Source organism: Cygnus atratus, chromosome 6, assembly GCF_013377495.2.
Source record: "Cygnus atratus isolate AKBS03 ecotype Queensland, Australia chromosome 6, CAtr_DNAZoo_HiC_assembly, whole genome shotgun sequence".
Classification (NCBI taxonomy): Eukaryota; Metazoa; Chordata; class Aves; order Anseriformes; family Anatidae; genus Cygnus; species Cygnus atratus.
In genome coordinates this window covers 10,615,865-10,636,225 of record NC_066367.1, presented here as the reverse complement: position 1 = coordinate 10,636,225, position 20,361 = coordinate 10,615,865, and the positions used below count along the sequence as shown (strand labels likewise).

Sequence of the window (20,361 nt, the reverse complement as noted above, 5' to 3'; positions counted from 1 at the left end):
GTTTCTGAAAATATCCATTCTATTGTGCTGCTCTTTAGAGAACGATAAAAACGTTCAGTGACATTTAGGGAGCTTATTTTCCAGTGTTTACATTAAATCTGTAAGCCTTCTATGACTAGGGCAAATCTGTATAACGGTTTCTCCCCACCACCCCTTGTACACCCTTGTATGGGGTGACAGAAGACTTTAGGATGGAACAGGCATTTGTAGGTTATCTGGCTCAAACCCCTGCTCAAAGCAGGACCAGCTCTGATGAGGTTTTTCCAGTCAAGCTCTGAACACTTCCAAGGATGGCTAACCCATGCATCTCTGGGCCCCATGCCTATTGTTTGACCACTCACAGTGTGAATTATTCCCTTTCCCCCGCTACCACACCCAGTGGGAATCTCCCTTGCTGTAATTTGTGTCAGCTGCCTCTGATCCTTTCATCCAACTCTGGGAAGAATCTGACTCTGCCTCCTCTACAGGTCCACACTGAGGAGTTAAAAAATGACAATTATTTCCCCTGAACCTCCTCTTCAGGCTGGAAAAAAAACAAACAGCTTCCTTCCTCTCATGTTCCAGTTCCCAAACCATCCTGGATGCTTTCCTCCAGACTGGCTCTAGTTTGTTAGGGTTTCTTTCTCATACTTGGGAGGTCCCAAAATGGACGCCACACTCCAGACGTTGTCTGACAAATGCTGAGTAGAGCAGAATTAATCTCTCTGGCCTCCTGGTTGTACTTTGCTTTAGCAGTGTTATCAGTAAAATAGTAAAAATAGAGAAAATATTTTCCAACAAGTGCAAAGCTGATCTATAGTCTCTCGCTACTGCCCCAACAACAGTGAAAATAAAGCTTGAGTTTCTATTCTACTGAACATTGGCCATCAGGAGCAGAGTCATACAGTGACAGTAGTATTACACACATCTAAATCACGGACCAGGCTGTGGCATGAACATGTTCCTCTATTCCTGTGGAAGCAAAAGTCCACACATTACTCTGTTTAACACCACAGATACAAGCAGCCTTCTCATAGTGAACAGGAGCATAACAGTGCTTCCTCCATCACCACAGTATTCAAGTCTACTGTTTCAGCTGCACTAAAATCCAATAATCAAACTTTACACATCACTTCAAGTCTCCTAATTTAATTTCTTAAAGAATGATACCAAAATAAGTAAATAAATTTACCTGGAGAGAGAAGTTTCCCATTTCCACTAACAGGTCTAAGACAACTGTCACTTGCTGTAAAAAAAGGGTGCAGAAGAGAGGTTGATATATTAAATAATTCAAATAAGAAGTTTGGCTCAGAAATTTAGATGGGTAACATATTTCAGATTAATGACAACAGGTTTATCCTAGGGGCCTTCCTCTGGAGATATTACATCAAAAGGAGTGAATTCCTAGGTACTTCATGAACAAGTTTTTATACTTTCAGTGACAGATTACTTTCTCTTTGAAGCCACGTGTTAGCCACAACGAGTAAAATATGAAACTGGCCAAGTGTTTCCAAAGACTTTTTTCTTGGAGAGCTTTAGGAGGTGACGGGACATGGGGCTGGGCACCCTGCTCGGGGTGTCCCTGCTGGAGTGGGGTTGGGACAGGTGGACCCAGGTGTCCCTCCCCACCTCAGCCAGTCTTGTCATTCTGTGAAATTCTTTAGATCTGTAAGTAAAGCAGTTGAACACTTACCTAGCTCTTCATCTAGTTGAAACTCCTGTATTGCTTTCATTTTGATATCTGACATCACCTAAAAAGAAAGCAGTATTAACACCTCCAATACAAAAAAGCCAATGTATCTGCTGTTCAAATGCCAGTCCACAAAAGGCAGCCTTCACTTGAAATTCATCCCAGTTATGTTCTTATTCCTGCTAACATTATACACAACTAAGAAAACATTTATTTAATATTATCACACAAATATGATATCTGTACATTTATTACATGCAACATATTTTGGGAAATTTTTCTTACAAAAAGTATTCCAAAGAAAAGAAAATGGTATTTAACTTTTGAATTTATCAAATGACTAATATTTAGCAAATATTCATTTTGCAAGCAGTACGTTCTGTAACAGGAAATAATTTAAAAAGCAGAAAAGGTATCAGAAATCCACCCCTTGGCAAAACCAGCATTTCTTTCTTATCCTGTTTTGAAAAGGAGAAATAGTATTTTCTTCCTCTTTCAGGTTTTGTCACTGGCATGGCCTCAATACGCTTACAGGATGGTCCAAAAAGAAAATTGTTTCACACAAAGACACTAGTGTAGACTGCACTGTATTAAGTCACCAGCATTATGGTCTTAATACATAACATCAAACCATTCCAGTAACTTTAACTCCAAGCTGCACACTATTTTCCCCACAGAAACTTCACTTCAAATGCTAAAACCAGTCCTCATTAACCTGCCCAACTGCACTGGCCAAACATCTCAGGGAAATAGCCTGTCTTAAATGCCTGAATAATCAGACTTCTTACTGTTTCAATAGTGGCAGTAATTTTAACGTGTTTCTCTTCATCTTCCATTCCGCAGAAGTTTTTAACTTGGAGCCAGCTGATGTCGTACGTAAAAGCAGTCAAATTGCCACTTGAAACATTCACAAAGCTGTAAAAATGAGCAGTAAAAATATAGTCAAAGACAGGAGAACTTTGTATTATCTGGGCTAGATTGCTAAATACCAAAGCTCTAAAATAAATCAAAAATGCCTAGGTCATTAATAGTGATAGCCTCAGGCAGAATCCAGGCACCACTGGGCTGGCTATTGAGCAAACCAGGAAAAACTGTTTTGGTAACTGTCTTTCAATGGAAATAGAGCTTTTGAAGGCACTCAGAGTCGAAGTCACTTTGTGAGGCTGGATCTAAGCCTTCTGGAAAAAATATTTTAAAAGCATACCAAGTAATAACCAGACTTTGAGGCTGTCTATGTGTCTGCTACTACACAAACAGAGAAACAGCTCTTTGAGAAGAACCCTCTCAACTGATGTAGTTGCAATTTTTCAGAACTGTTTCAGCTAGGAAGTTAGAATTTATATAACGAGCACATATACACATCTCTAAAAACAGGAACCTACCCTCAGGACTATACATTCAGAAGGGAAACGAGACCAGAAACTTGCCTCTGGCAACTTTAGATTCAACTTGGGAGATTCAGCAGAGCTGCATACTCTTCTGATACTGCACAGTTCTCATTCCACCAAGTCTCTCAGAGAACCACAAAACTCAAGGCTTAGAAATTCAAGTTACTCCAAAAATGTGCCAGCACACTGGGCACAATTTGTTCTCATTAGGTGTTTCCTATTAAAAGTGTAAGTCAAAGGATGTGACTGCATCTGCACTTTATGAGCAAAATATCTAACAGTTGGTAAGAGTCTGATCCCAAAAACGTAAGACTACATTATCTTGAATTTAAAAGGTCACAAAATGAAAATTAATTTGAGTAATGTATATATAAACATATATACATACACACACATCTAGCATAATTTTAACTGAACAGATTTTGCCACAACTGCTTTTTTGATTAATCATACTTAAAATCAAAATGGTTACCTCTGGTCATGGCTGTCTAAGATTAGTACCGAACATCCATCTGTCAGACCAACACTTCTGATCGTTTCCTTCATATGTTCTTCAAGAACTTCCCAGTTCTTGCCTTCTCTATCAGGTCCTGAGCCATTCTTTAAAATGATTCCTCCTGATGGTGCTAAGGCCCTGTGCAGATCCTCCAGTTTTGTGCTGCATGGAAAGATGTGCTGCGATTCTGTGAAGTGTTGACCCTTCCCTCCTTCATTATACTCTGCCAAACGAAGAACGTTTATGATCACAGGTTCATGATCAGGGCCTGTCATCACCTTTGTGCCACCAACCTGAAGTAAGGAATGCATAGATTATGTAGAGATCAATAATGCACATTTCTGTAAATAGGAAATACTATACAGCAATAAGTGACAACAGTAAAATTATTGAAGCAAAAAGGTGGAACCTCTCTCATTAGAAATAAGCCATTTTTGGCCAAATGCCTAGTGAACAAACAACGAGAGTAACTCAAATGTATTGGCACAGGAAAGCATGCTGCTAAGGTCTGTTCTATGTCTGTATGTATAGTAAATAATGTTGGTAACAGTAATGGGGTAAACAGTGGATGGAAAAATCAGTCTCCACCAAATTATGAATAGCTGACTTTAACCCCTCAGGATATTAAAAATTAGCATGACTGAGGCAGGTGAAGAGAATTAGATTTTTAAGTCTGTGCTTTCTGATTTGTTACCTAGGCCAAGAATATAATTACTTGCTGAAAGCAATCTGATTGCGTAAGAAGCTGAAGCATTGAAGACCACATCAAAACTACAACAAAGACAAGAACTCTGTTATTGGAAGGTTGTTTTTGTTTTTCCTTGATAAATCAGAGAACAAATGTATACTTCTACAGCAAAAATCTGTTTAAAGCAATATTCTATTCCATAATAGAGATGGAGGGCAAACTTTTGCTGTGTTATGTAATCACTGAAACAAGCACTTGAAAGTTAAGCAGAAGACTGGATATTGAGGGGACCCGAAAGAAGCATAGCATTTCAGGGAGACCATATGCAAAAATAGGTGAATGGTTCACCACAGGGCATAAGTTATCACATTACTATCAACTGATCTACCAAGAGGCACCAGATCTTCTCACGATTATACTCCAGTGTAACTGGCATTGGATACCTACAGGCACCTATTAATCTGACCGTATCACATTCTGCATTCTGTACAGTTCTACCAAGAACCACACTGTACATCACACAGAAGGTTAACAGTGACAAATTGTAAAAATACTGTATTCTAGATGAGGCTGAAGGGGTGTCCTCAAAGCCAATGTTAGCATGTCAGTAGCACAGCTGCAAAATAGACTGAAGCTTCCAAAAACACGTCTAGAGACTAGATCTTATCTCTTGGGAACTAAGAAGAAATATTTGGTTTTCATTTACCTCTTTCCCGTTCCACACAAAAACATCTGCTCCATCAGCCAGCCCAAAGCAGTCCAGTGTCAGCTCATCTCCTAAAAAGAACAAGTCATCAAGTTCTTCTCCCCCAAAAAACACACACAGGGTCAGCTGGTAACTGCTATATGCTGGCACATTCTACTCTGGCTCAAGTCCGCCACTACAAAAGCTGCTGTGTGATCAGAATTTACAGGGGGTAAGTTAGGGTTCACTCAAGTAGCAAGGGCAACAAGAGTAGATACACAGTGAAGATGGCCAAAGCACAAAGGTTTCAATTCCATTTCCCTTACAAATCAAGGCTCACACTAGCACTTGATAAAGGTACTTGGTCAGGATTATCCAGATAAGCTTTAACATCAAATCAATAGATTTAAAATAAAAAAGCTGGACTTAACAAGTGAGTTACATACAATGTGTTCCATGCATATTCTTTGAAATACTAACATCCACACTGCAATTTATTTTACCTTCCTACCATAAGCCAGATACAGATTTTTTTTTTTTAAAGACTGTCATTTAAAGAACCATACTAAGATCTGAAGCAATACTGACAGCTGAGTGCATCTGCATTTTGATGTCAATATTTTAAAAGTTGGGCTATGTTCTGAAAGAGCTCTAATTTTCTTAAGCAGACCATAAATCTTGTAAAAATCTAAAAATAACTGAGTAGATTTTTGAAGACTTACACCTAGAATTACATAATAATGCAAAGCTGGAGATAGAACACATGGTTTTAAAATATGAATTTTTACATTGAAGTTAATGTTCTTCTTATGTAATCATTTACCTTTGCACAATTCCTACTTCAGCTTAAGCCTAAACTAAATTTTTTTTAGTATCACCCTGGCTCCTCTCTATCATCTCCTCTACCTATTAGGTAATTATTATGAAAACAAATACTCATAAGCAAATCAAAGTCAAAATAGAAGCCATTATCTTTTTGTCAGCAAATACACTTCTCCAAGATATTTTACATAAGAAATCCTCAGTGTCTTCAATAAATACACCAAACAAATAACACAGAACCCCTGTACGTGGTAGTCTTACCATCAAGAATCTCGTAAAGATGCAGTCCTGCTGGTAAAGGTTTGGCATTACTGAGAATCATGTCTCCTTCCCAAGATTCCAATATCTAATTGGTAAGAAAAGGAAAAAAACACAGAACTTCAACAAGCAGTAACTCAGACACAGACACAGATTTCTAGGTTGGAAGAGACCTCAAGATCATCGAGTCCAACCTCCGACCTAACACTAAGTACTCCACTAAACCATATCGCTAAGCTCTACATCTAAACGTCTTTTAAAGACCTCCAGGGATGGTGACTCCACCACCTCCCTGGGCAGCCCGTTCCAATGCTTAATAACCCTTTCGGTAAAGAAGTACTTCCTAACATCCAACCTAAAACTCCCCTGGCGCAACTTGAGCCCATTCCCCCTCGTCCTGTCACCAGGCACGTGGGAGAACAGACCAACCCCCACCTCTCTACAGCCTCCTTTAAGGTAACTGTAGAGAGCGATAAGGTCGCCCCTGAGCCTCCTCTTCTCCAGGAGGAACAATCCCAGCTCCCTCAGCCGCTCCTCGTAAGACTTGTTCTCCAGACCCCTCACCAGCTTGGTCGCCCTTCTCTGGACTCTCTCGAGCACCTCCATGTCCTTCCTGTAGCGAGGGGCCCAAAACTGAACACAGTACTCGAGGTGCGGCCTCACCAGAGCCGAGTACAGGGGCACAATCACTTCCCTAGACCTGCTGGCCACACTGCTTCTTATACAGGCCAGGATGCTGTTGGCCTTCTTGGCCACCTGAGCACACTGCTGGCTCATATTCAGCCGACTATCAACCAATACTCCCAGGTCCTTCTCAGCCAGGCAGCTTTCCAGCCACTCATCTCCCAGCCTGTAGCTCTGCTTGGGGTTGTTGCGCCCCAGGTGCAGGACCCTGCACTTGGCCTTGTTGAACTTCATACAGTTGGCCTCAGCCCATCGCTCCAGCCTATCCAGATCCTCCTGCAGAGCCTTCCTGCCCTCGAGCAGATCGACACACGCACTTAGCTTGGTGTCATCTGCAAACTTACTGAGAGTGCACTGGACGCCCTCATCCAGGTCATCGATAAAGATATTAAAGAGGACCGGCCCCAGTACCGAGCCCTGGGGGACACCACTTGTGACCAGCCTCCAACCAGATTTGACTCCATTCACCACAACTCTCTGGGCCCGGCTATCCAGCCAGTTTCTAACCCAGCGAAGCGTACGCCAGTCCAAGCCCCGAGCAGCCAGTTTCTTGAGGAGAATGTTGTGGGGAACGGTGTCAAAAGCCTTACTGAGGTCAAGGTAAACCACATCCACAGCCTTTCACTCATACCACTCAAAATTACAACTTTGCTGAAAGCTGTTACAGACTAGCTACACCAAGCTCATTTTGGCACTTAACAGGTCCCTGCTACTTCTTTCTACTAAACTAGTGGCACAGAAAACACACAAGCTTTTTAGGACTTGTGCTTTCACACTAGTCACCAGACTAAAACAGTTTCAACTGGATGCTAACTGAAAGTTGTACAATATAAGCAAACGATGTTTTCAGAGAGCAAGATAGCTTCAATTTACATTTTCAAAGTCAGGTTAGGTTGGGCTTTGAGCAATCGCATGAGCAGGAGGTGTCCCTGCCCATGGCAGGGGGGCTGGAACTAAATGGTCTTTAAGGTCCCTTCCAGCCCAAACCATTCTGTGATTTTATCACAGATGTCAACAAAAAGCATTTTACAAATTGTCCCATTCCTTTAACATAGTAAATACAAAGACACCACTTTCAATACTTAACTAAAAGAAATCTTAAGCTTAATTTACTTATTTCTTAAACTCTACGCATTTCTTGTTAAGGCCAGCCAGCTCCTTGAAAACACAAATACATGTCACAAACTAAAATGTTAAAGATAAGTCTGAAGTTTTGCAGAGTGGCTGCCCAAATACAAATAGTTAGCTTATGAACTTTAAAGTCTAATTAATTAAAGCTTCATATATCAATCAAAAGCTTCATCAATACATCAAAAGTTGACCACATAGGAATGTTTCCTTCTGTGAAAATCCATATAGCTTTGAGCCTCCTGAAATTACATTTACTGTTAAAAATTTCTCATTGAAATAAAAATTGTGGCATAAATACATACATAGAAAGCAGTTGTATCTCAATTAAAATTAAAGTGTTTGAGTTCATTCAGCATAGTAAATACCTGGAATATTGACTGTCGAAGATCTCCTAGAGTTTTTCTTCTGTCAATAGTCAGATCCAGAACACTCTCTTTCCAAGTAAGTGAAGGATGCAAAGCTCCATTATCAAATTTGTAACACGAGCTCAAATGGAGATGTAAATCAATACCATTGTTTGCTGAGTCACGTTCCGCTCTTTGAAAAAAACACAATTAAATGGTGAGTTTAATACTGATAAATGGCTAACTTATTTCAGAGATGCTTCTGGGCAGCTGTCATGTAACTGATAACCTCATGACTAAATTCAGTGTCACATTCTCTCCTCTATTAAGGAATATGCAGAGGTGCTCAAAAATGCCATATATGTATATATATAGTACATACAATACAGAGCAAGCTTAGATATATTCCACATACACAGAACACAGTTACAGGGCTTGTTTCTACACCTTGCTTCAACCTTTCTAAACAGGACAAAAACTTTATCTTTAGGGATGGGGAGACTATAGCATTTTTGTTTTGTTTTTTCATCTCCAGACTGTGTTCCAGAACAGTCCTCTTGAAACAAACAGAAAAAGAGAAAATTCCTGGAAAACTGCCAGGACAGACACAGCCATGCCTTCCCCCCGTTATAACTATATTTGGTTCTATTAGCAAGAAGCTAAATGTAGCAGCAAATGTCACTTAAAAATAAAAGGAATGAAGTTTTCACAGCAGGAGGGTATCACACAAGACTTCCATCTCTTGCACGTGTCTACATTTTGACAGCTTAACTGGCATTCAGGCACATCATCAGCTCTGTTTGTTCCTCACAAGAAGGAAAGTTTTCAACTAACCTAGATACCACCAGCTTTTTTTTTCCACGTTTCAGGCAAAGGATACCATTTATCTGTTGTTTCACAGGAAAGCAAGCCATTCCCCCTTCTCCCAGTGGAGAACTCCCTCTATAAATGTAATTTAGATAACATATTCCATTCTCCTTCCAGAATTGTACTTTTCCATGAAAAACTGGTACAATTTGAGACTAAGTAAATTTCCTCTGAAATCTTGCAGAATGAGTAGGTAGGCCTCTAACAGGGAGGTAGGGGACCAATACAAGACAGAAACTCGATGTACGGATTGTATTCCTTGATTAACCTCTATTGTATTGACTCATTTTAGTATCTAATTCCACATCTGTTCAATGACTTTCTTTAATTTTAAATCAATTCTGAGATCTACAGATTAAGAATGCTGTTTAAGAGATTCATACAGTTACATTAATATACCTCATTTTTTGCAGCTCAGTATTAGCAGCATTCATTTCATTCAGAAGATGTTCAGGAATTTGGTACCTTGGATTTCCTCGAGCTGCAACAAATAATATAGGCTAGTTTGGCCTCAACTGCTTAAAATGTGCTTTGGTAAACAAGAAAAGTGAGATGAAACATTACTGTAATCATTGAAAATAACATTGCACTCTTTCTTAATGGAGTAAATTAAATTGCAAATGATACAACAGTCAAACAAGCATTTTTAATTCTTCCATGTTCACATCCATCTTTCCCTAAGGGGAAACAGATACATGAATGCCTTTAGCAAGAACTTATTTAAGCAGAAGATATTCTGCCAGTATTTGTGAAGCATATGAGAAAAAAGTTAGCGTCAGCTATAATCATTTAACTGTTCATTAGTTCCTTGGAGCTCTTTGTATCTTGAGTCAAGCCTTTTTTCCAATTAGCTCTAGAAAGTTTTGTAAGGACAGAAACGCTCAACTGCCTTCACCCTCTGCAAAAAGTGTCAATGACGGAAAGCCCCAGAACATAAAGATGAGTTGTGCATACCTTCAGGAGGTCTCTTCAACTGCAACTTTCGATAAAACAGCATGTAGGCACTCTCTTTACCCTGAAATTGTTGCTCAATATCCTCCTCCTTTATCGGTTGGACTTTCGAATCATTCAGATCAAACCAATGGCAACCAACAGAAATGTCCCTTAGTCTTGTAGACATTTTTTCTAAATTCCACTGGATATCATTTTTCTGAGAAGGGCTTTGGAGATCAAGTCCTTGAGAATCTGACTGAAATGGAAGCTTGTATTTTTCCTTTAGACCAACCTTATTTTTGTCAGGACTGAACTGAAATATCTGAGGATGATTTTGCAAATACTACAACGAAAGCAAGTACAAGAAAGAACATTTTAGTAAAGGAAGATGCTTTGGATTAAATATAGCAGACTATGTTAACTACATGACCTGATTTGTCCTCAATTCATAGACAAACTTTCATTTGTGGAAATCCATTCCAACAAAGAAAAAACAATAAAAAACAAAGAACTGAATTACAGTTTAAGTCATAATCAAAATCTCATTTGATAGCTCAAAACATGTGAACTAATTTAGTTATTTCAGTTCTGCACTGTTCCATGTGGTTTTGAAATAAATTTAGCACTTGTGAAAAGTCACTTTTAGTAACTTCACAATAACACTGAAACTTTGAAATTGTTAATATTGGTTTACCCAGAACTTGTTTCTATCAGTTCTCTGTCAAAGTCAGAAAAACATCTACCCCTGTGGAAGACTCATTCAAATTTTACAACTACTTTTAAATACTTAGTTTTGAAACCTGCATGGTTGTTCTTAAAAAAAATATGGATTTTCCACATATCCATAGCACAAATGCAGAAGTATTTTTCTTAAAGCATAAGAAAATACAGCAACCAACTGGATAAATACAGGACTTTATTTCAAGGGTTAATTTTACAGACATGCCCTAAACAACCAGAAAGGGTCTTTTTTTCCTAAACAAAGCTTATTTCATTTATTTCTGTTACAACTGTGAAGAGTTACTGTGTTTCTTTTGTAATTCTCATCAGTGCTTTTATGTTCAAGTGGCAGTAGTTTTGTTGCAGCTTCATCTGCAAGTGAAAAAAGGTGTAATAGGCAGAACTGGTTATTTTTTAGGCCAAAAATATAGATGGAAAAAAGATGCATGCTTTCAAACAGATGATACGCTCAGAGAATCTTTTTCCTGCTCCCCAGTCTACTGATTTGTCTCACTAACCACTTATACACACATTATCTTGCTAGTCAAAGTGCCAACATTTTCATCTACCATCCTATCGACTATTCAGTAGGAATATAAAGTTACCTTAATAATAAAAAACTAACATACGTATTACCTTTCGTAATGCTCCATATTGTTTTCTGTATTTCTTATTCCAGGACACCTTTTTTTTCTCCAATAGCTTCTGCCCTAATTGATCCACAGGAATTTGTTTAGATTCTTCCTAAAGAGAAAAAAAGTAGGATGACAGGCTACACTGTAAAAGAATCAACACAAAGTAGGTAATTTTAAAGTGATTAAATAATTCCTATTTGTTAGTAATCCAATTTAACATTACCTTCTGTAACAGCTTGAGCAAGCAACTTCAGAAATACTCCAAAAATGGCTTTTTTGCTATGAATAGTCACTATTTGTATTGAAGTTAGGTTAAGTTACAAGCTTTATGTGCTTCACAATAAGCTCAGAAGAGTTCTAGGTACTAAAGCCTGCCTCTTGCATACTTCACCCCTTCTTCTGGGTTCCTTAATATCAAAATAGAAGCAATAAACTCTTTACATACCATACCTCTGATAAAATCCCTTTCAACACCGCCAGTGGATTTTCTGTTTCTTTGGCATTTTCATTCTCTCTCAAAGCCTTATGTTCAATTAGCCTATCCTCATCTTCCTGTAGAAGAAAAATAATAGATTCACAAACACTTCAAACACAGCCAGCAGTTTTCCAGTCAGTACTACCAACAGCATGTGCACTTTAGAAGTGTAAAGGAAATCCTCTGAATGCATGTTTTTGAGCAGGCTGTGCACAGTGTTTTACACAGGATTGTTTCTGCAGCCTCTTTACATAGGCATCTGGATGCTGTACAAAAACATCCAGTTCATCATTTGACACACAACACATGGCAAAGATGCACTCAAAGATTGCTACAACAGAGCTCAAAAGCAGCTTGCACTCTGACTGGAGCGTATACACACCCACACTCTGACTATCTGTGCACATGCCATACAACAGGCAGTAGTAATACAACAACCCAGTAATGTTCAGCAGGTCAGAAATATAAACTTTGCTCCAAAATCCTGAGAGTTTCCAACCTGGAGAGATAGTATACTGCCAAAAACTAACCTCCTCGAGGTAAAAGGCCAAACGTCTCACTAAAATATTAACTTGGATGTCTGTTTCATTCTCTTAATACTTTTTTGAAAAAAATGAGATAGAACAAGAAAAAGAAACCTTTAGCACTTACTTGTAATTGCCAGTTTCCTAATTCATCCACATCTTTGATATAAACATGATAGTGTCCTCCATAGCAGCCACCTTTATGTATAATAACAGAGAAGAGCTCATACATGTACTCTGAATCATCCATTTCAGTCTTCAAAAAGAAAAATAATAATAATAAAAAAATATCAGCAAGTCTTCCACATAAGGACAGTTTTATACCATCAGCATAGCTTCTGATACTTCTCAATGTGCATTTGCACATGCAAAGACTGAAGGGTCTCTTCAGTGATGGGGAACACTAGCAAGGACCAACATGAAGCATGGACCAAGGCACAGGCTTATAAAGCAATTTTTTAGATGTGATTCTGAACAGTGGTGGAAATTCAAATATTTCAAATTTAAAATAATTAAATATAGATGCAAATAATAGAAGGGCTCAAATTGTTTGTGACAATAACCAGCTTATTTAAAAAAATAGAGGAAAAACAAATGTTTAAACTAACTGAAGGCTTCCTCAAATACGAAAAACAATGTTTTAAGAAAAATCACTTCTTCAATAACAGCACATCTATTAAGCATATTCTATACATATTTTAGGGATCAAAAGCTGGTATCAGGTAATGGTGTTGCTCAGTTTATAACCAAAATATACGTATATGAATACAAAGAGGAATTTGTAAGAAAAGTAACTAATGACACAAAACATATGTAGCTAAATTCATACGTGACATTATATATTTGTTAACGTATATATCTGTTAACGGGCATTGCCAATACAAAAGTAGATTTAATCTGAGATTTTTCTTAAGAAGTTAAGTTTTAGGTCATTATTAAACCCTTCCTCTTTGTATAGCTCCAAAGTATTTCTCACTCTTAGAAATTGATCTTTTGGAGATATTTTACAAAAGCATTGGAACTAGGGACACAGGAGAAATCCACAAAGTTTCCTTAACATCCTGCTTCGACAAAATGCAAAATTAAAGATACCTTGTCCTGAGATATTAGTTCTCTGCTGAGTATATAGAAACTTAACAAATATAACAGTACAAACCTGCTCACAAAAAGGCCTCAGGTTTATCTGGATAGGGAACGTATAGCAACTAGTTTCCTTGTATCGTTCACACTTCTCAAAGTCAAAGTTAAATCTCAGGAGAGAAATGGTGAGAAAGGGAGGCAACTTACGTAGTTTAGCAGACTGCAAAACGATAAAAAAAAGTTAAGCATATTGTTATACAGAATAATGCTTCCACCTTGCTATAGTCAAACTTTTATTTTCCAGCAAAGCTTTACAAGGAGGCAGACATGGCCAGTGTTTTCATTACTAGAAAATGCCTTCCCTAATTCTCAATTTCCCTGTCAACTAGCCATTCTAGAAAGCAACCAAGATCCTTCACTTCTGTGACACCCTACATCTTCCCTGATCATCAGTCCCATACTTTATCCTGCTACAAAAATGAAACAGAACATTGCTGAAATTCAAGTTAGTAGCTTCCATTTCCAAACACCACGTGTTCTTTGTGAGAGGATTTTCACAATTTTACACTATGAAGCAATTGCTTCAAATCCCTGGGCTTGTGCTCTCCCACGAGGTCAGGCTACGCAGTGCTTTCCCAGCAACTTTGCTCTTGACCCCTTGCACAGTACGTGCCATCACCAGACCCACACAGCTCCCAGGAGCCCAGAGAGAACACACAAACTCAGCTCCCACTTTGCAGGTGCTACAGCAGAGCAAGAGCTTCACGATAGCTTTGCCATGCGCTGAACTATGCTATGAACAGCTATGCTCTGAACGTAAGCATAGATTCGGTGGCCTCTGAGTGCTTCCAGTGTCTCTATCCAACTCTCCATTTACACAGCCATAACAGGGTTCATCAGGAACACATGCACGGCTCAAGAAAGTTAGAATTAGGTATTCCATTTGCATCAGTTGTGAAGACTATTTTGCAGAGGCACACAGGATTTTGCTCTTCAAAGCAGCTCTTCCAAGTTTAGAGAGTGCTAATCAGACTGTATGATTAAAGTTTGATAAAGTTCTTGAATACGAGATTTTTCAATACTCATTTTTTTAGAGGTCAGGACAAAAGAGGGGAGAAAACTTCCAAAGACCCTCAGAAAGCTGAAGGAAGAGAGGAGTGGCGTGGATAGGTATGGATCACCTTGTCTTTGAAAGAAGCTAGGTGCATGCAGATGGTCATGCTGTTAGACAACTGCCTCCCTAGTGCTGGCTACATGACCCAATTTCAGAGGTAGCCAACTGTTACCTTGCACTCCCTTGAACCCGGCAAATTTTAACTCAACCTCCCATAAACAAGCCACATGAGGCAGTGGCAAACTTTCATGAACTCTAAGGTATTGATTAACTTCACCCGTCCTGAATTTGCCTCTGCACCTCCTGCATTCCACATTAGGTATGTTGCAAGGTTTGGATCACACTCATCGTGACACAGAAGAATGTCCAAAGCAGGTCAAAGAGCTCTGCTGTTGTGAAGAGGGAAAAATACATCGAAGGCAGAGTGCACTAACAGCTATGTCTGATTCCCCTTTACAAAAAATACCAGGAATATGAGGAAAAATGAGCAACTTTTTTTTTTTGAAAAACTGTATGACATCAAAAACAAGCACAAAAGAACACTAAACACCATTTTGTCCCATCCTGGAGAGATCTACAATTCAAAGACCTACAGCTCTAGTAAAGCGCTCACACAACTGCCTTTCCCAGACCCAGACACAGAGCACAGACAAGACACAGAAGTATTCACAAATTTGATTACTATGATGAGGAAACTACTCTGAATTGTAAAACAACAAAACAAGGACTGGTTTTCAGCACAAGGATGCAGTAAGGTATGCTGGCAGACAAAGTAACCATATCTTCAGCCATGCCACCACTTAAGAGCATTCAGGGCCACATACACAACTCCTCTGAAGGATTAACAAGTTTTGTGTTAACAAGTGTCAAGCACCTGAAACTTTCCCAAGGTGCCCAGCAGTGAAGGCAGAAAACCAAGCCAAAGGAAGGAGCTCTCCAGTCTGGATGTCCCTACGCTCCTAGGGATTGCTCTCAACACAGGCTTAATGTCGACAGCTCTCAGCTGAACACTGATGAACTCCAATGACTCAGCACAGGAAAAGGTCACTCACTGCATTTAGCTTTACAAGCAATTAGAAAACGCAGCAACAGTAAATCATTAACTAGAAGATAATGACAAGGCAGCACAACTCAGCAGATAAATCCATCCACTTCCTCCAAAAGCATCTTCAAGCTACAGCCTGAAGAAGAAGACGCTTTCGCAGTCACTACTCTGACCACAGGAAAATGACTTTTCGGCTCTGCTATCTGCTTGCTGCCTGGATTTGTATCCTTTTCATTCCTGGCCTCTCCGAAGGAGGGAAACTGCTGGTGGTGCCCATGGATGGAAGCCACTGGCTGAGCATGAAGCAGCTAGTTCTCAAGCTTAAGGAGAGAGGACATGAAGTGGTGGTGCTTATACCAGAAGTAAGCTGGCAGATGGGAAAGGGACAGTCACACATTGTGTAAACATACCAGTGGATTACACATAGAATCACAGAATGTCCCGAGTTGGAAGGGACCCATAAGGATCATCAAGTCCAACTCCTGGCACCGCACAGGTCTGCCCAAAAGTTTAGACCACGTGACTAAGTGCACAGTCCAATCGCTTCTTAAATTCAGACAGGCTTGGTGCAGTGACTACTTCACTGGGGAGCCTGTTCCAGTGTGCGACCACCCTCTCGGTGAAGAGCCTCTTCCTGATGTCCAGCCTAAACTTCCCCTGCCTCAGCTTAACACCGTTCCCATGGGTCCTATCACTGGTGATAACAGAGAATAGGTCACCTGCCTCTCCACTCCCCCTCGCGAGGAAGTTGTAGACTGCGGTGAGGTCCCCCCTCAGCCTCTTCTCCAGGCTGAACAGGCCCAGTAACCTCAGCTGCTCCTCATGTCTTCCCCTCTAGGCCCTTCACCATCTCCGTCGCCCTCCTCTGGAGGCTCTCCAACAATTTAACGTCCTTTTTGTACTGTGGTGCCCAGAACTGCACACAGTACTCAAGGTGAAGCCGCCAGAAGACCTGGTTAGTTCCTTTCACGAGTCTGTTGTTACTCACCTGAATGCTCTAGCACTATACAGCACCATAACAGATGTTTTCAGTATGTTCATGTATCACTGCAAGAACCTGCTCAGCAGCAAACAACCCAATACCTGAACCAAGAGAGCCCATTTCCCTGGGCAGAGCAAGAGTTGCTTGTTATCTGTGCTCTTCACGTGAGAATTTCCATGTAGTTTACTTTGTTCTTTTCTATATGACCTAGCAACCTATTCACAATTGGCTAGACTAAAGCCAGCGACAATACTCAAGTCAAGAAATGAGTCACATAAGCTTTTGATGACATAGCTGCTGAGCTTTAACATGCAGGTCCGTTTTTGGTATTCTAATCTGGTGGTATACAACAAGAAAGGTGCAGATTTTTTATCTCAGGGTTACGGGGTGGACGCACATGTAAGTGAAGTTTCTAATTGTTAGCAAATCAAATACTGAGCGACCTAACGCATTACCTTTGAAGCTTCAACAAGTTTATCACAGGCTCCGCATCGATACAAGTTCTCATTTTCAAAGCATTCTTCTTCCACATACATGTTCCACAGGGCCTCCTCCAAGCCAGCTACACCTTTTACTGCCACTGTTAGGTCTAAGAAATCTTCCTATGCAGAAATACAACAAAAAATGAGACAGTAAGTAGTGTAAGTTTACAGTACATTATAGAAAGATACTCATCCCATTTGCTGCAGCAGATGTGAGCACTCATTTTGCTTTCATCATTGATGGGAAAGAACATACACCCTAGATTTTAATTTTTTAATTACAAGGAGCAGTATAACAATGTAAAGATATGTTTTATTGTTGTTACACCCCAACCGTTCAGCTGTCTGCTATCTACTACAGGCAACATTTGCAACACAGATCTAATAATGCTATTTTTTTTTCTTTTTCCTAGTGAGTCATTTTTTGATGTAGGTGGTTTAGCAAATGCCAGCCAAGATTTAGCAACAAAGTCATGCATAATTTTCATGTGTTTGCAAGTCCGCAGTGCCCTAATCAATATACACTGCCCAGATTCAAGTAGACTACTAGTGACACTTTAGAAAGTAGTCTTTTTTTTTTTTTTTGAGTTGGGGAAAAAACATTTTAAGCATCTTCAAAAGACCGAACAGAAACCTATCCTGGAATATCCTCCAGCTTTACCTGTCTCTCACTGATATTCTTGCATTCTTTACAAACAATCTGGTTGACAACAGTTCCATGGTACAATCGATTAATAAGGTCATGACCCGAAGTCCCCACAAGGGAAGTCTCCAAAGCACTAAACAGAATCCGATTTAATTCCTGCACATCGTGCTGCCTCATTTCCTGCATGATAAAAAAAACTTGAAGAAATAAGAAGTGCCATCTGCTATGCTTATTGCTTAAAAAACAACTTACATTAAGTGTGGCAGAGAGCTGCCTCAATTGTTACCTATGTATTTACTACCCCAAAAGAAATTTATTATTCTTAACTTATGCTTTTTGTAGTAGCTACAAGTATATAAAATAAAATGCACCCCACATGAGACACTTTCACCTATGTAGGTTTCCACTGAACTCTAAGCAGAGTTACACAGTAACAATTTAGGTAGAAATTTAAGTACATAAAGGACAAGCACCTTAGTTACTGCTGGAAAAAATGTTCCTGTAAAAACAAAGGGAAACAAATGAAAGCTATTGAAACTGTATCTAATGGAAGAATTTATCCTGTTGCTCACTGAGAACAATTAAGACATCCTTCCTGCGGAGGTACAATAGTATAAAACAGTTGACCTAATCAACTGCTATCTCCACAGCCTGAAATATTCTAAGAAATTTTTTCCATGTCAAAATTCAGTATCGATGGTGACACAGGTGCCCGTTTGTACCTCATTGCTGTTCCACCCAAAGCTCTCAGTAAGGTCTGTCGTAGACGCAGCCTGCTGGTCTAAGAGCAGAAGCTGAGCAAATAACCGTTGAAGTTGCAGTGGAATTATTCGAACCTAGAAATATAAAACAAAATATACCCAGCAGATCAGAAAGTCTTTAAACCAATCATTTTGATTTAAAAATAAAACTAATTTATTAAAAATCTTGTAACAAGCCACCATTGTCTAAGGCTTTCATAAATCAGGTTACTTGACTCTCACCAAAACTTCTGCCAACAGCGGTTCCCAGAACTGTACAATGCCTCCCCTTACTCAATACAGTCATGGAACGTAAGTTTTGTGATAAAGCAAAACTGTGCAGCTTAAAATTAACTCAAAGTACACAATGACAACATTATGTCCTATTTTTCATAATCCTAAACCTTAAGAACTTGTTACAAGACATCAAGACATTGACTTATGAGCTACTCCTTGATCAGTAAAAAAAAAAAAAAGGGATAATGAGGTGGAAAGAGAGGGGTTAATGTCCACAAGCTTGATCAGCTGCCTATATTTATCTTTGATTCACAAAGATAAAATGTTTCTAAGCAACCAGCTTCAGCCCAAGAGCTAAAGAATGAAATTCTGTAGTCAGCATTAGTACGCACTCTTAAAATAAATAATAAATTCCAGTCCCGTAACATCCTGTGTATGGTTGGGCTGTTAAACCTTCGGAGCCTCAATGCAGTCATCTAGTCCGCATACTTTTTTTTTTTAATTGGTGAAAAAATAAGTCATAGCACTGTAGCTTTAGTTACAGCATAGAAAGTACAAAAAAGCATTGTATAAACTTTGGGATTGGTTTTCCTTTTCCTGAACACAAAAGAATCTCTACTATCAAATTCAGCAGAAACAAGCTCAACATCTTGCTTCTGAAAGACAGGCTTACAGCACTGAAAACTTGCATCTAGTGTGCAAAAATGAGTGTCAGCCAACCAAACTGTCTTCCAGTATCTAAGTTAGACTTTCATTCATCCTCATGAGAGATTTCAGAATAGTGTTTCAATCCACATGAATCAACACTCAGTGACAGGAAAGTTTTAAATACCTTTGCATCTGGTTTATTGATATCATCCAGAGTTCCAAGCTCTTCAGGTCCTAGCGAGAACAGTGCCTCTGTAATTGTAAAGAAAAATTCCTATTTAAGAAAAAAAGATGTCTTCTCTTGAGACATTTTATCTTAAGTGTCAAGTATCATGGTTGTTTGTTTGTTTGTTTTCTTTTGGTCAGATTAAGACATTAAACAACGTATCTCAACATCATTCATCTTTACAACTGGTTTGAGCTATAAAGTACCCCTAAGCATGGAGGTGTTTAAATGGCAAAATATACTTTTTTTCAAAAATTGTAGTATTTACATCAAAAATGAACAGCAATACCCTCTTATTTACACTAGCAGTAAATGGCTACCTCTAAGAAGATATAACACATACATTATTTATAATTTGCATGGAAGTGGCAATACCAATTTAAGAGATAAAACTCTGAGTATCCTGTAATAACTTATTTAAACTGAAGTGAAAACTGTTCATGAAAACTATCTGTGTTTGTGGTGCTTCTTTAACAAATAATTAGAAATGCAAGTCACTGCAAGATATCAATTCCAACATTACTTTAAGAAGATTTTGAACACAGTACCTCTAAATTCGGGTGTGAAAAGCAGCGTCTGCAGAAGGGAATTGAGGTAGCAGGTCCCACCTTGATTTTTGATACCGCTTAGGTTGGTGAAGTCTCTGGGAGCTGGAGGCTCAGAATCTCTGGGCTTTGATTTCTTCCCTTTTCCACAATGATTGTTTGAAATAAAGGAAAAATCCTCTTCAAATAAGTCCCCAAACATTGTGAAGACAAAACAGTCCTATAAAAACACAAAATAATCAATTTAACATAAAAAATGTAACTGAATCCACCTTCTTCAAATCCTCAGGTGATGAA

At 39.1% G+C, this 20,361-nt stretch overlaps 1 protein-coding gene across 6 annotated transcripts in view; it reads right to left on the bottom strand.

Moving 5' to 3' along the window:
* USP40 (ubiquitin specific peptidase 40) overlaps window positions 1-20,361 on the bottom strand; it is a 42,011-nt gene that overhangs the window by 19,679 nt on the left and 1,971 nt on the right. For 5 of the 6 annotated variants that reach the window (XR_004782185.2, XR_007708488.1, XM_035570163.2 and 2 more), the window contains exons 2-19: window positions 20,068-20,284; window positions 19,478-19,545; window positions 18,391-18,504; window positions 17,684-17,848; window positions 16,996-17,142; window positions 13,476-13,619; window positions 12,447-12,575; window positions 11,771-11,872; window positions 11,322-11,429; window positions 9,987-10,308; window positions 9,432-9,513; window positions 8,187-8,358; window positions 6,010-6,094; window positions 4,948-5,018; window positions 3,530-3,846; window positions 2,458-2,584; window positions 1,673-1,730; window positions 1,172-1,225 (exon numbers count right to left, since the gene is read on the bottom strand). Coding sequence is in view for 4 of the 6 variants with exons in the window: in XM_035570163.2 (XP_035426056.1) it covers window positions 1,172-1,225; window positions 1,673-1,730; window positions 2,458-2,584; window positions 3,530-3,846; window positions 4,948-5,018; window positions 6,010-6,094; window positions 8,187-8,358; window positions 9,432-9,513; window positions 9,987-10,308; window positions 11,322-11,429; window positions 11,771-11,872; window positions 12,447-12,575; window positions 13,476-13,619; window positions 16,996-17,142; window positions 17,684-17,848; window positions 18,391-18,504; window positions 19,478-19,545; window positions 20,068-20,266 (2,464 nt within the window). In the remaining 2 variants the exon portion in view is untranslated. The remainder of the gene's footprint in view (window positions 1-1,171; window positions 1,226-1,672; window positions 1,731-2,457; window positions 2,585-3,529; window positions 3,847-4,947; window positions 5,019-6,009; window positions 6,095-8,186; window positions 8,359-9,431; window positions 9,514-9,986; window positions 10,309-11,321; window positions 11,430-11,770; window positions 11,873-12,446; window positions 12,576-13,475; window positions 13,620-16,995; window positions 17,143-17,683; window positions 17,849-18,390; window positions 18,505-19,477; window positions 19,546-20,067; window positions 20,285-20,361) is intronic. The other variant, XM_035570173.2, reaches the window with a different exon arrangement.